The sequence below is a fragment of the Notothenia rossii genome (assembly GCF_949606895.1).
Source record: "Notothenia rossii genome assembly, chromosome: 10".
NCBI classification, from domain to species: Eukaryota; Metazoa; Chordata; class Actinopteri; order Perciformes; family Nototheniidae; genus Notothenia; species Notothenia rossii.
Window position 1 is genome coordinate 17,427,443 of NC_136908.1, and position 13,644 is coordinate 17,441,086.

The 13,644-nt window shown below is 39.4% G+C and overlaps 2 protein-coding genes across 4 annotated transcripts in view; both read left to right on the forward strand.

Annotated features, from left to right (window-relative positions):
* Positions 1 to 3,356, forward strand: part of prrc2a (proline-rich coiled-coil 2A) — an 18,381-nt gene extending 15,025 nt beyond the window's left edge. For both annotated transcript variants that reach the window (XM_079655920.1, XM_079655921.1), the window contains exon 16: positions 1 to 3,356. This exon is cut by the window's left edge and continues 2,527 nt beyond it. In XM_079655920.1, the coding sequence (XP_079512046.1) occupies positions 1 to 672 (672 nt within the window). In that variant the 3' untranslated portion in view covers positions 673 to 3,356.
* Positions 3,357 to 4,961: 1,605 nt separating this feature from the next.
* On the forward strand, positions 4,962 to 12,243 carry csnk2b (casein kinase 2, beta polypeptide). Of its 2 annotated transcripts, none has more exons than XM_079656444.1 (7): positions 4,962 to 5,117; positions 5,680 to 5,761; positions 6,797 to 6,899; positions 7,364 to 7,479; positions 8,064 to 8,139; positions 8,315 to 8,504; positions 9,834 to 12,243. In XM_079656444.1, exons 2-7 carry the CDS (start codon positions 5,690 to 5,692, stop codon positions 9,922 to 9,924), a joined length of 648 nt encoding a protein of 215 aa, XP_079512570.1. In that variant the 5' UTR covers positions 4,962 to 5,117; positions 5,680 to 5,689; the 3' UTR covers positions 9,925 to 12,243. The 2 variants fall into 2 exon arrangements, with proteins under 2 accessions (XP_079512570.1, XP_079512571.1); XM_079656445.1 differs by having other exon boundaries at positions 5,032 to 5,056.
* Positions 12,244 to 13,644: the final 1,401 nt, after the last annotated feature.

Consider the following 13,644-nt stretch of genomic DNA (forward strand, 5'->3'; position numbering starts at 1 on the left):
ATCGGTGGAGGAAGGCCCTCCTCCCCTTCCCTGAATTCAGTTCAGGACAGTAACGGAGCACCCACCTCAGCCCCTGTCACGGGCAATGCCCAAAATACTAACCACACCACACTAACAACCAACAATAACAGTGGTGGCGGGCATCTCGGCAATGCAAATAATCACCATCATCACCACTACAACCAGGGCAACGCCGGACAGACGCACCCCCAGCACCACCACAGCCACGGAGCAAAGTCCCCCGACTTCACCAACCAGAACTCGGACCAGGCCAACGAGGAATGGGAGACTGCCTCCGAGAGCAGCGACTTCACAGAGTTCAGAGACAGGGAGGGAGGAGGAGGGGGCAAGGCCTATTCTTCTCACCATCCCCACCACGTGGGAAGGGGTGGAGGGGGAGGTGGTGGCGCGGTTGACCGTGACATGTCGGGGAAAGAGCCCTTGGCTAATAAAAGAAGCTTCTCAAGCCAGCGTCCAGGCATGGAGCGACAGAACCGAAGGGTCAACCATGGAGGAGGAGGAGGAGGAGGTGGTGGAGGAGGGGGAGGAGGAGGAGGAGGAGGAAGAGGCCCACGAGGGCCGCCCGGTGGCGGCTCCGGTGGTCCCGGAAATGGAGGAGGCAACCGCGGGGAGAGGCGTGGCAACTGGCCCTCCCCGAAAAATAGGAAGTGATGAAAAACATTTCAGATGAACCCCACCCACATTAAAAACACCCTCTTACATCCTAATCCCTTTTTGATAATTACTTCATGGCTTATCTGTTGGCTTCCCTAAACATATTAGTGCATTGGACAGTTCATGGAGATGGTATTTACCTTCACTCCTTCCCCTTAGCATCAACCCACTATCTACCGTCCGTTATTGTAAATTTCTCCGTTTGTTCCTTCTTGCTTTCCGTTCAGTTGTGCCCCCTCCCTTATCTTCCCTCAAGAACCTCACCCCAGTTGGATTTTAACAAGCATGTGGTTCTGCAAATGGGAGGTGCACGACGTTTTGACAGACATTCACACAGAGATCCACACACACTCACATATACAAGCACAAATCAGACATCTTTATGAACACACGCAGTCATGTGGGTGCAAAACGAAAAACGGGGGATTAAATTGGCAAAAATGGATTGGGCAAATTTTTATATTTATGTACCGGTGTATATTTCTACCACACTTTGGCCTTGGGTGGTATTCAGTAGTGCAGTGCTGCATTACTTCCCTCACAAAGGGAAAAAGCTGCAGCTTCATCTTTTAACGTGAACAATGTACCATAAGATGTTTTCTCTTTGTGTCTTTTTGTTGGCCTTGTGTCAGATGAGTTTCAACCTCTCAGCAAATGTTAGGGGTGTGGGTATTTTCTTCTAAAACGCAGGTAATTAAAAAACCTTTTTAATAAATTCCCCAAATCCCCTTTTTGATGACTTTTTGGTCTCTTGCAAACTATGTGTATGATTACTGTGATAGGACCCATCAAAGTACTACTGCTTAGTGCTCACCTACACTTTGCATTGATCACATTGATTTGTCTTTAATATCAATGTTTCTGCTGCTTGTTCAGATAGATGGTGTGATTTTGTCCCAACCCCTAAAAAGTGGTTGACCTGCTCTGACATTTCATTTGGTTGGTCCTTTTTAGGAAATGACGGCTTTTTAGCCTCATCGTAGCATCCTCCTTAAGTTCTGCATCAGTTTCCCCAAGTTTTATTCTCTCATTTGTGAGTTTTGTTTACCCTTTCAAGACTGTATTAATAGCTTAATGGCTTTATTTTAACAACCATTATTTCCTCAGTGACTACCATTTGTATGGAAACACTTTTTTTTTCTCCGAAGATGAAATACCTATCGATCTTGTGAGGGCGGAAAACGAGTTAAGTGAAAATGTAGGTCATGTTAGAATTAAGAAAAAAAACTTTGACTTTCATAAAAGTTGTTTATGCTTCAATAGGTAATTACATATATGTTTTAATAAGCACTCCTTGTAGTATAACAAAAATCAAATGTTTGCAGGGTTTTTTTTAGGTTTTTTTCGTCTTTGTTTTTTTTGGGCAAGTTATGTCATGCATCAGGACAGGTACTCTGTCTGGGCCCAGAGTACAGACATAAGGATGAATATTGTACTAAAACACCCCCTCTGTGTACTCTTGTGGAGACTCCTCACACCGAGAAAGGACTAGTACCAAGAGCTCTGAGTCTGACAAAGTACTTTTCAAAGTGTGTGTTCTCGGGATGGCTGTTCCAGGACAACCAGAAGCCCAAACTAATAGATTTCAGGACAATGCTGCAACCCAGTTTCCAAGATTTCACTCGCAACAAATAATGCAGACCTGGAGTGTTGTGAAAATATTTGGATTGATGTAGAATTACACATGTAAACATAGTTTGTATCATACTTCAAATACATAAAATGGCACACAGACGGAATCCAACTAAAATCGATTTATACATCAGCATCAATTCTGTCACTGCTGTAAGTTGGGGTGTGTTTGTTTACTGACAACAGTTTGAAGATGGGATGTTGTGAGTAGGGCATTTGATGATTTGTGTACGTCGTGTGTGCGTGCTGGTGTGTGTGTGTGTGTGTGTGTGTGTGTGGCATGTGTGCGTTTTCCGGTGTTTGCATAATAACTCGGGGGAAGGGGTGGGGGACCAGAGGGGTTTAACATGAATGGCAAGCACTTTTCTGCCTTGTTTGCCCACATGTGATTTAACCAACATCATTAAGACAATTCTACTGTTTCTTAAATACATCCACATGTATACGTTCAGCTGTGTTTACATGTTCAACATCCAAATGAAGAACACGCAGTGGAGAACTTCACCCTTTTTTGTGTGTGTGTAATTTAATCATACATTTTTCTGCAGGCAAGTGAAGTTGGACATATTTTATTTTTCTCACTTCTAGCATGAACACACACCCATGGGTGCAGCTTGCCTTGCCTGTTTATACATTGATAGCTGTACACTTAAACTCTGGCTCAAAGAGTCCTTCATCCCTCCTTTACTCTTAATGTTGATGTGTGCATTATTTTATGTACCCATGTTAAAAGAAAACTAAATTAGTGTATTCCAGAAAGAAATTACTCAAAGATTGTACTATGTTTCCAGCATTACCAAGGTACCTGGAGTGGTTCAAACTGTTTTTTAGCATTTATGGTTTTATTAATGGAACCATAATATACACACATGTATGTATATTGGTATGTATCTAAGTTTTGTCTACCCCAACTTACATTCCCATCAACAAATGTTGCTATTTTTAGTTCAAGGGAGCAATGTACAAGCAGAGAAGTGTCTTATTATAATAAAGTTATACAGAGAAGGCAAAGTTAAATAAACTACTTTTGATTTAATGGAAAAATGAAATGGCATGTCTCATTCTTTGTTTTAATATTTGAAACAAAACTTCCACTTCACATGTTTTGACAGGTCATAGCAAGAAAAACTTGTAGTTGGTAGAATGGTTTGATTCAATGTAGGTGTGTCAGTGAATCACTCAAAGCAGCCATTAGTTAATGGCTGTAAGTTGCAACTATGTTAATAGTTAAACATACTAATATCCAACTATGAACTATGTTAATAGTTAAACCTGTTTTTCACAAAATGTCCTTCATGAAAGTTAATTTGTTGTTGATATTTATTATTATTATATAATCCATTTCTGTAGAACTAATGTTAAGCTATTAGTTATTTTATAAAGTACCACATTATAAATATTACAAACTTGGAAATAATGTACACTATGTTGCAAATCTGCTAACCTAACTTTCCGAAGCGTGGATGATGATTTTAAGATGTTTTTAAAAAATGTTTATAGTTAAAAAATACATTTAAAAAATGCATCTTATAGCTTAAGTTGTTTTTGTCCGAAAATTAGACTGAGAGACAACCTAATAGGGAACATGGAGGCTGTTAAAATTATGTGAATTTAGTATCGAATTGACTGCCTGATGTTGACAATTCCTAGACGCATTTGAACACATCAAACGCGGATAGGGTATCTTTAAAACCATACTTTTTCTTCTTTATTGCAGCAATAACATTTCAAATAATGTTAGTTTTATTGGCGTGTGTAAGGCTCCTGATAGGAAAGTGAGAATATTTGAGGGAAGGGACATTTTAATCCTCAGACTAAAGACAAAGTTACAGCATGTTATTGAAAAAGAGGCACCGTAATGTACATTATCCATAGACTAAAACATACTTATCCCCACCAACAAAACGGAAGGTAGCAGCACTAGATGTCACACACTGACTTTTCTTTTTGTATGGTTCATAGGGTTATTATATTATAACTACCATAATATATTGCATTCCTGAGGTATAGGCAGACAGAATACATTACAAGCTGGTGATAAGTTACGACAAGTGGTCATTGTTTGCTTTAGGTAAAGTGAATACTCAAAAATAAATCAAAACTAAAATAAAAGTATTATGAAACCTCACCTTGTCAAATGCTTAATGTGCTATGATTATTGTTATAAGAATGTTATTGTACTAGCCCTAATTTTTCAGCCCAAAAATGTTCCTGCAAATGTATACATTTTTAACACTTGTATTCATAGAAAAAAGTTGGTTTAGGCAAGCCCGGAAAACTTCCCCAGAGGAAACCCAAAAGTTTCATCCCCCTCACTCCTCCATTGTCTCGAAGGCGAATTCTTCTCCATCACTATCTGACAACATCTCCAAATGTTCATTCTGATAGCAATAACTGCAAAGAAAAGTAGTCCTACTATTACTAAACTGGAAGACGGAACGAAATAACCTATTGCTTTATTTTATAAGATTGAACCACTGGCTCAATCTTATAACAGGTCACACATGCTCACGCCAGTTTGGACAGAAACTTCCCACAGGATCAACTAGCATTTACTTATTAGTAAAAAAATACCCAAATGTTTAGTTTCGGACACAAACGGGTTACAGAATAAATCAGAGCGGTACTCAGAGTGGCCACGGGGCGGCAGCAGCGCCCCGGCGGCGTGGTGAGCTGCCTGCGAGTCTTGGGAGGTCGAGGAAGAACCTGGAGGGTGAACTGGGAGCTGGTGTCCATCTTATTTACACCGGTGAGATTGCTCAATTTTTGATCTGTCGGATTTTTTAAGGAGTATACAAGTTGAAAGCCCGGTAAGTTGGCAGAATCACCCACACAACCACACTGGGAGGTTTAAACTCAGAGCCGGAGTGAGCTCCGTAAAGAGCTGCTGTTTGTCATGAGGCCTGTGTCCCAGCGATGCGCCATGTTGTATTTAGTTTAGCTTAGCGAGCTAACCACGGCTACCTTAATTTAGCCCTGTATCGTAGCATATTTCCACCACGTATATATATATATAAGACTTGTTTGATCTTTAATAACACACGTTGATGAAGGATTTAAGACCAAAAAACGATACTAAAGTGACTACTTTATAAAGATAACTGTGTTCAATAGGTACCACTAGCCTGTTAGCTTAGCTCTAATCAGGTTTGGGCAACAGCAAGCGTCAAGTTACTCTTATTATGAAAGATTATTACATCGTTTCTGCACAAGAAAACTCACATTCTGAAAATACGGAGAATTCATTTGACCAGTTGAAAATATGAATTTGAAACTGTAAATTATTATACTTATGTTTCAAAGTGTGAATTCAGTGTTGCTAGTTGGTTTCTTTCTGGATTATAATGGAGTATCCCCCCCTCTCTTCAAAAGGTCTTCAGAGATGAGCAGTTCAGAGGAAGTGTCATGGATCTCCTGGTTCTGTGGACTAAGGGGAAACGAGTTTTTCTGTGAGGTGAGTCTCTACTCTGTCTGAGCACAGTCATTGTTGCCACCCAAACACCCATGTAGCCTGAGTCAAAATATCCCATGGTTTGGATTATTGTTAACCAGAACTAATGATTCCAGTATAGTGTATTAAACTCCATATTAACATTTCTCTCCTAGTTTAACTTCCACCACCCACACAGAGGGTTAAGTATTTTAATGAATGTAACGTTTACATCACTTCTAGTGAAACATTGTTAACCACTGACACCAAAATTCAAAACTGTAAAATATCCTGTGGGAATTCAATTTAAACTTACTGGGAATGAAATATTAACATACATTGGTTCAGGAGACTTATTGATTAGTGGCACACTTTTTAAATCACCCACTCATTAATCTTTAGGCTTGGAGGAAGTTTTCAAGTATTTTCATGTCAAAAGTCTCAAGTCCATGTGAAGTCTTCTCAGTCATTGGTGTTAAAGTCCAAGTGGAGTTGTATGTCTCTTTTTTTAATGTTGTGTTTTTGGAAAAATGGTGTCAAGCAATGAAAGAATAACAAAAAAGAGATGTAATATAATTTAGCATGGTTTCTAACATAAAAGAAAAAACTGTGAGTAATTCATGTTCATTTGGGTAAGTTTACACTTGCTTGATATTGTTTTTCCAAGCCTTTAAGATGCTAAAGTAAAAATTGTTTTTTCGGTTCAGTAAGTTTGCATTTTCACACATTTACACCCCATGGTCCTTAATAAATAGGTTCACGATTCCTTTATTCATATGTACTGTCAAAGTTATTTGAAGCTGTGAGTATTCCTGCTCATACTGGCCCTGAAGAGATCCCAATGTAATTAAATTACTGTTTATGAATGGGTATTTTGAGCCTCAGCCCATGGTATCACATTTACAAAGGGATCTCTTCAGCACCCGTATGTACAGGTTGATTCCAGAGACTAAGAGACTCAAATGTACTTTCTGGCATGATTCAAGAAATGTATATCCTGTCTGCTATGTGCCACACTCAGAGATAATCTGTTTTCTCATCTGATTTCTCCATCTAAAGGTGGATGAAGACTACATCCAAGACAAATTCAACCTGACGGGCCTCAATGAGCAGGTTCCCCACTACCGCCAGGCCCTAGACATGATCCTGGACCTTGAACCAGGTCTGTATTTATTAATGTCTTACATTTAGTCAAGCAAATGTTACCAAAGTTAGGAGTCTATCGTCACATTTGTTTCTTTTCTCACACAAGACGAGGAGCTGACCCGAGCTAGCCTAGCACTAAATAATCATGATTAAAACCACCATAATATTTATCAAAGCGTACAATCAGGGTTGATATGAACAGCTGTTAATATAAACAAAGTAACATTATGAATTCATTGCTGAGGGTTTAAGGAACTTTTATTTTTGGATTTGCATTCAACAACTTCAAATGTTTTGATAAAGTGGACAAGAGTCTGGATGATTGAGATGAAGGTACTATGAAAGTGCTCCAAACATGCTTTTATTCTATTGAAAAGCTGTAAGAAACACTGAAAACTCTTCTCTGCTCAGTTTTGCCTCCCTGTGAATGGTAAAAAGATTTGCGACATTGACAGTGTTCTCCGTCCCCTTCTTTTCCAGATGAAGAGCTGGAGGACAATCCCAACCAGAGCGATCTGATCGAGCAGGCGGCTGAGATGCTGTACGGCCTCATCCACGCACGCTACATCCTCACCAACCGAGGCATCGCACAGATGGTAGGCCAGCTGCGTCAGCAAAGTCCACAACCCATATCGGCATTAGGGCATCATTGCTTTGTTTTGATGGGCTGGTTACATCATGTGACATTTAAAGTTGTTAGTTTAAACAATACTGATGATGACGACGTACTTTCAATCGTTTTTCTGCATGTCTATTTATTGTGTTTAAACATGTTTTCTTTTCTGCATAGTGGCATCATCAGGCTACCTTTTATATTATCAGTATTATGCTATTTGTAGAAATAATTTCAGCCAAACCTTTTGTAAACAATCAAACATACAGTTTATAAGTTTTTATACGTTTATTTGTTAGTTTGTAGCCTTTATTTATCCAGGTAAAAATCCCATTGAGATCAACGATCCCTTTTACAAGGGAGACCTGCCGCATTTATTGAAAAACGATACATGTAGTAACTTCCAAATGTCACAACATTTTTTTTTATGTGACAAACTATTCTGGTTCAATCTTTGTTGGTGTTTAGACCTTTTTATAAAAAAACATTAAAATGACAAATGTTTGCTGTTGACGTTTGTATTTATTCACATTACTTTATATTAACATGCTCTTTAATACCTTACAGCTGGAGAAGTACCAGCAGGGAGATTTTGGATACTGCCCACGTGTCTATTGTGAGAATCAGCCTATGCTTCCTATCGGTGAGTAACAAGATTCATCTGTCTTTTTTTTCTTGTGGAAAGAGGGCGTTTTATTTCCTACACGTTGTTTTGGAAAAAATGAAGAAAGAAGTATTTGTACTGTACTAGCATTGTACCAGTGCTGTATCTATTTTTGATCTAGTAGATTTACTCTCTTCCCTGTCCTCCCCCACAGGTTTGTCAGATATCCCCGGAGAGGCCATGGTGAAGCTGTACTGTCCCAAATGTATGGACGTCTACACACCAAAGTCCTCCAGGCACCACCACACAGATGGAGCATATTTTGGCACTGGGTTCCCCCACATGCTCTTCATGGTTCACCCTGAGTACAGGCCCAAGAGGCCCGCCAACCAGTTTGTCCCCAGGTTAGTACTGCAGGTCCAACATAAAGGTGTGCCCCTTTTTGTCAAATTGACTCTTAACATGTCATGCTACGTTTTCCCTTACTCTTATTATGGTTGGCATTTTCCATTACTAGTCCAATATTTACCATTCATCTTGATCTGGGTCATAATGAGCCAATATATTATTAACCTTCTCAAAACGTTCTTTTTGCTTATGGGTTAGTTTGCTGAAAGAGGCTGTGGCTTAGATGGATTCTCTTTGACTTAATTTAATGTTTTGTCCAGAAAATATTTTAAAAAATACCAGAACCAATATATCAATACCATCTACTAATGGTTTCAGCTCATAGAAGATGTTACTTCAAATGAATTTGATGAGATGTGTTTTTATTCAGCAGATTTTCTGATCACGTTAGGAAACTCTAATCCCTTTCATCTCATGTCCGCCTCCTTTTCCTACATCCTATTTCATTCTGTTGCGATGTCTGTTTACATATAATGTTGCATATGGGATAGTCTGGAAAGAGTGATGGTAAACATTCAGAGCTAATAGAAGATCATATGTCAGCGCTCTCTCCCTAAAAGCAAATACGTCTCTGATCCATCATTGTACACTGCCATGTCCATTTCAATACCTATGTTTGTGTTGCGTCATATCGGTTTTATTTGAAGTACATAGAACAGTATTTGTAGCTTTTGTGCAACTCAGGACTTTATGAATCATCTTTGTTAATGGGTTTCGTCTGTATCATTCAACATCTGATCATATCAGGCTGCACCATTAATGTATGTCCACCAAAAGGGCTAGTTTTTGCCCACTTGTAATTGTATTATAAAAGTCTGATATTGCGAAAAATATTGCGAAAAAGGTTCGTACAAAGAAATTCCCTTTTCTTTTATTTACCAAACAGGCAGCTTGAAGCGCAAAAGTATTGTCCAACTAAATCTTCCGTCACAACCCCATTTGCGTTATTCGCTAAATATTTAGCATTGACTTGAAAACATATTTTAGATAACGCTAAGCTACGCTTTCTGGGTTCCAACAAAACAGTACAGAAACCAGCAACACTGTCCCTCATGTTTCAAATGTGTTTTATGGCAACTGGTCAAATCAACAAACCAAACCAATTCCCTGAAGACAATTCCTTGGAAGAAATAGTTTTTTATGTCCTAAATGTTGCCGGCACTGAAAAAGTTCCAAAACAAGCATCTTTAACTTTATTACATTGTAGCCCCTAAACACAAACATATTTAAAAGTAGGGTCAAGGTTGAGCAAATACAGAAGCTCCCCTTGACCAACCTTAACACTGGTCAGGAGAAATGCTCACACATGTTTGTTCTTTCTCCAGGCTGTACGGGTTCAAGATCCACCCCATGGCCTACCAGCTGCAGCTGCAAGCCGCCTCCAGCTTCAAGAGCCCCGTCAAGGCCATCCGCTAGACAGCCTGGACAAAGATGGAGAAAGAGGAGGAGGAAGATTTGTAGAGAGGGAGACACAGGAAAGAATTATCAGAAGGGGAGGGGTCGTCTGCATTAAACAAAGCGTTGCAGGTGCCCCCTCCCCACCCTGAAGACTGTATTATTTTTGGTTTAGGTTAGGGCAAATGAAAAAGTGTAAAGATTTTCAAGTGTGAGCGAGGAATAAAAACGCACAGCCATGATCGTAATCACACACACACATACACATACACATACATACATACACACACATACACACACATACACATACATACATACACACACACACACATATTCATACATATTACATAAGTGCATCCACACACTTGGGATTCCATACACGTACCTTACCAAACTCATCAGTGCCAAAAACAGGAGGGTGGGGTAAGAGGAGGCTGATCATAAAGGAAGGGGCTTCTATAATCAGTGGGTGGCACTGCTGGGAAGATTTCCCCATAGACAAGGACTGTTACAGAAACATGAAGAAAAGAGCAACAGCTGAGTCAGCGTTCACCTCTGGCTCTGCATTTGGCACAGTTTGGTAACGGGTGGTGGTAAACCCTCCCCTCCCTATTAGCCCCCGATTGCATGTACACTCAGGCTGGCACTCGCATAGACAGTTTGGACGGTGGGTGTTTTTCTGTATCACTCGTTTGGGACATTTTGGTTTGTCTGATGTTTTGTGATGTTGTTGCACAAAACTTTCTGTTCAATTTGCCTTAAGATTCAGAGAAAACACCCAGATGTTTCTGTAGTTTTTTTGTTTTTCTTACAAGAGGCACAGGCAAAATGTTTCTTCTTTCTGCTGTTAGAGGAGGTGAAGTAGAAACTCTTTAAATTAACATGAATTTCCAAATCGTTCAGACAATTGTAATTAGCATGTGTCGATTCTCCAGCTGTCTGTGCGTGTGTCAAACAACTGTCTGTATCGCTACCGAAGTGAAACATATAACCTGTGCTACAATCTGAGACTTGTCCCCTCCTGCAGCAGCTGCGTTTGTATCGTCATCCCTCTTCCCTCATAGCTTCATCTCCCTTAAAGAAGAGTTTAACATTGTGGGAAATACACATTATGGCAGAGAGTAGATTTGGAAGACTTTTACCAATAATTTAAAGGGGAGCATATCTATAATTGAAACAGGATGAATATTATATTTATATAATGTATTCATACCCCAGCTCAATACCCTCTTATATGCCCTCAAATGTGGAGGAATTGTCTTGACTTTAGATTTTTAACCATTCAAACTGCGTTTAAACATCAGTTTTCAATGATTCTTCTGCAATTTGTACTGTGAATATAATTTAAATTAAATGAACTTATATGATATATAGGATGATCTCATGTGAAGCTATCGCTAGTAGCATTAGCTTAAAAAATGCTAATGGTAAAACGGCTAGCACTATTCCTTTTAGGTTAGTCCACCTAACAGCTCATCTAAAGCTTACTAGTTTACAAGTAGGATATTGTTTGTTATTAAGTACAAAAAAACATTTCTAAAAGTTTTCGTTGCAGTGTAACTGTCGGCTGTTGCAACCCTTTGCAGTTGCTTTTGTACGCATAACAAGAAACTTTCTCGAGATAATGACTTAGTATCTCATAAATATCAATAATTTAATGAAATAAATGTCACATGACATTTCAGTTTTGGGATAGAAAGTCATTATTTTGTTAGTTTGTCAAAGACTTAAAGGAACTTTATTTTCAACAAGGTTCAACTTGTTTTTCTTCGACTGGCAGGAAGCTACTGCAATGTGTTTATTATTGAGCTTAAGAGGTGTTGGGCGAATTTAACCGACATTGGACACACAGCTAGCTTTTTATGCTAAATCAGGCTAACCGGCCTCTGGTTGTTGTTCACATTTAAAGTACAATGGTGTCTGTCCTTTTACTCTCTGCCTGAAATGAATATTTTCCCAAAATGTCAAACTATCCCTGTGATGATCCAGTGGGAGACAGAGAAAGAGGAATTTAGACTATCTGAATCCTTGGGCTCACTCCACCACTCCACAGCACAGTCTCATTATTTATGTTCAGGTTCAGAGACAGACCGACCACCAGCCGCTTTTTTTTTGTTTTGTTTCTGGAGCAGTGGGGCAGACACTTAGTCACCCTTACTTCAATCCCTCCCCTCTTTACTTAGTGTGACTGCAATAGATTGTTTTTGGATTTCATAGTACAAGAGAAACGGTATTTATGTGTCCAGATTTTAACTGATGTTTATCCGTGTTGTCTTTCTGCTACTGTGGAAGGGTGAGCAGGATTCAGGATTCTCAATAAACTTCTATTTTCTTTTCATACTCTGTTGTACATGACTTTCTTTGCAGTTCTGTTTTCCTCCCACATAGTGTCAGTAGAGCACTCAGTACTTTAATAACTACATTTATAATGATATCATTTATAAAATACTTCTGAGGCTGAATTAGTAGCATTTGGATTACACACATACGAGCATATTATGCAACACAGGGATTATAAAACACAGCCGTACCTGCATCAGTGTTTGTGTGTTTGAGCTTGTAGGAAGAGTTCCTGTGGTGACACAGGGAAAGATGGTTTTCTGTATTTTGGGTGTGGTTATTGCAGTGACATTTCACATGACTTTGAGTAACAGGAATAGTTGGAAAACATGGACACACACAACATAACAAACAAACATTATCACAAGATCTCAGTCAGCCTTTCGTGATAATCTATTAATTAGCTTTTGCGTGTCATTCAGACTTTTGACATATGAAAAAAGTGGGATTGTAAATAATAGAAAACTGAATACATAATTTGAAAATACCCTGCCCTTATTTTCAGTTTAAGCAAAAAAAACATGGTTACATGTGACTCAGAAACTGTTTTTCCCCTCTGTGCGGCGGCTGTCTTTGGCCAAAAATGACTGGCAGGGCTGAGGTGTCTTGATGTGGCCGAGCCCTGTTGGTTTTTCCAGAGGGAGAAGAGGAGGAGTTCCTCCATGACTCGGGATAACCTCAAACCACAGCTCGGGGCCTGCCCTTCTCTTCCTTCTCTTGGTGCAACTCTTTAACCTTGTGATGAGGAATCTCCCATTTTTGTAGCTTGCCACCTGACTGTATGAGAGCAGATCATCTTCTTTTAATAATCTGCTGAATGATAAAATATGTTTTTGAGTTGGAAATAAAACTCAAAATCTGGCAAGAGAGCAGGTCTAAAAGTGTTTGCAGACTTATGACCCTGTCAGTTGGGCTGCACTTATTGCAGTCATGATAACATGTTCAGCTATGTGCTGCCACACCCAGAGGCCATGTTACTTCATTTTCCTCACACTGATTTTTTCTTTTCTTTCTTGGGGATGCTTCTACGACAGATAAAGCAACATGGGAGCCACAGAGGCTGATACCACACGCAATAACAAACTCCATCAACGTGTATTGTTGATAGGAAATGTGCATTTGTAGTGGCTTTGCTGTCCCCATGCGACTCTTCATTCTTTGCTGAGCATGATGGCAAGAGTCCTGCACATTCTTCCAGAGATTTATCAAAGCTCGTGCTTGACAAGACATGTTGACGCTGAAAAATAAAAGCCTGTCTGGTAACTTTGCCTCTCCTGCAAAAATTATTTCCCCCCTCTTGTTACATGTAAGTATTTGTTTGTCTTACAACTTTGAAGCACAGAAGCAGCTTTCATGTCAATTTCATGTCAAAAGTCAGGCACAGGAATATTGATTAATGAC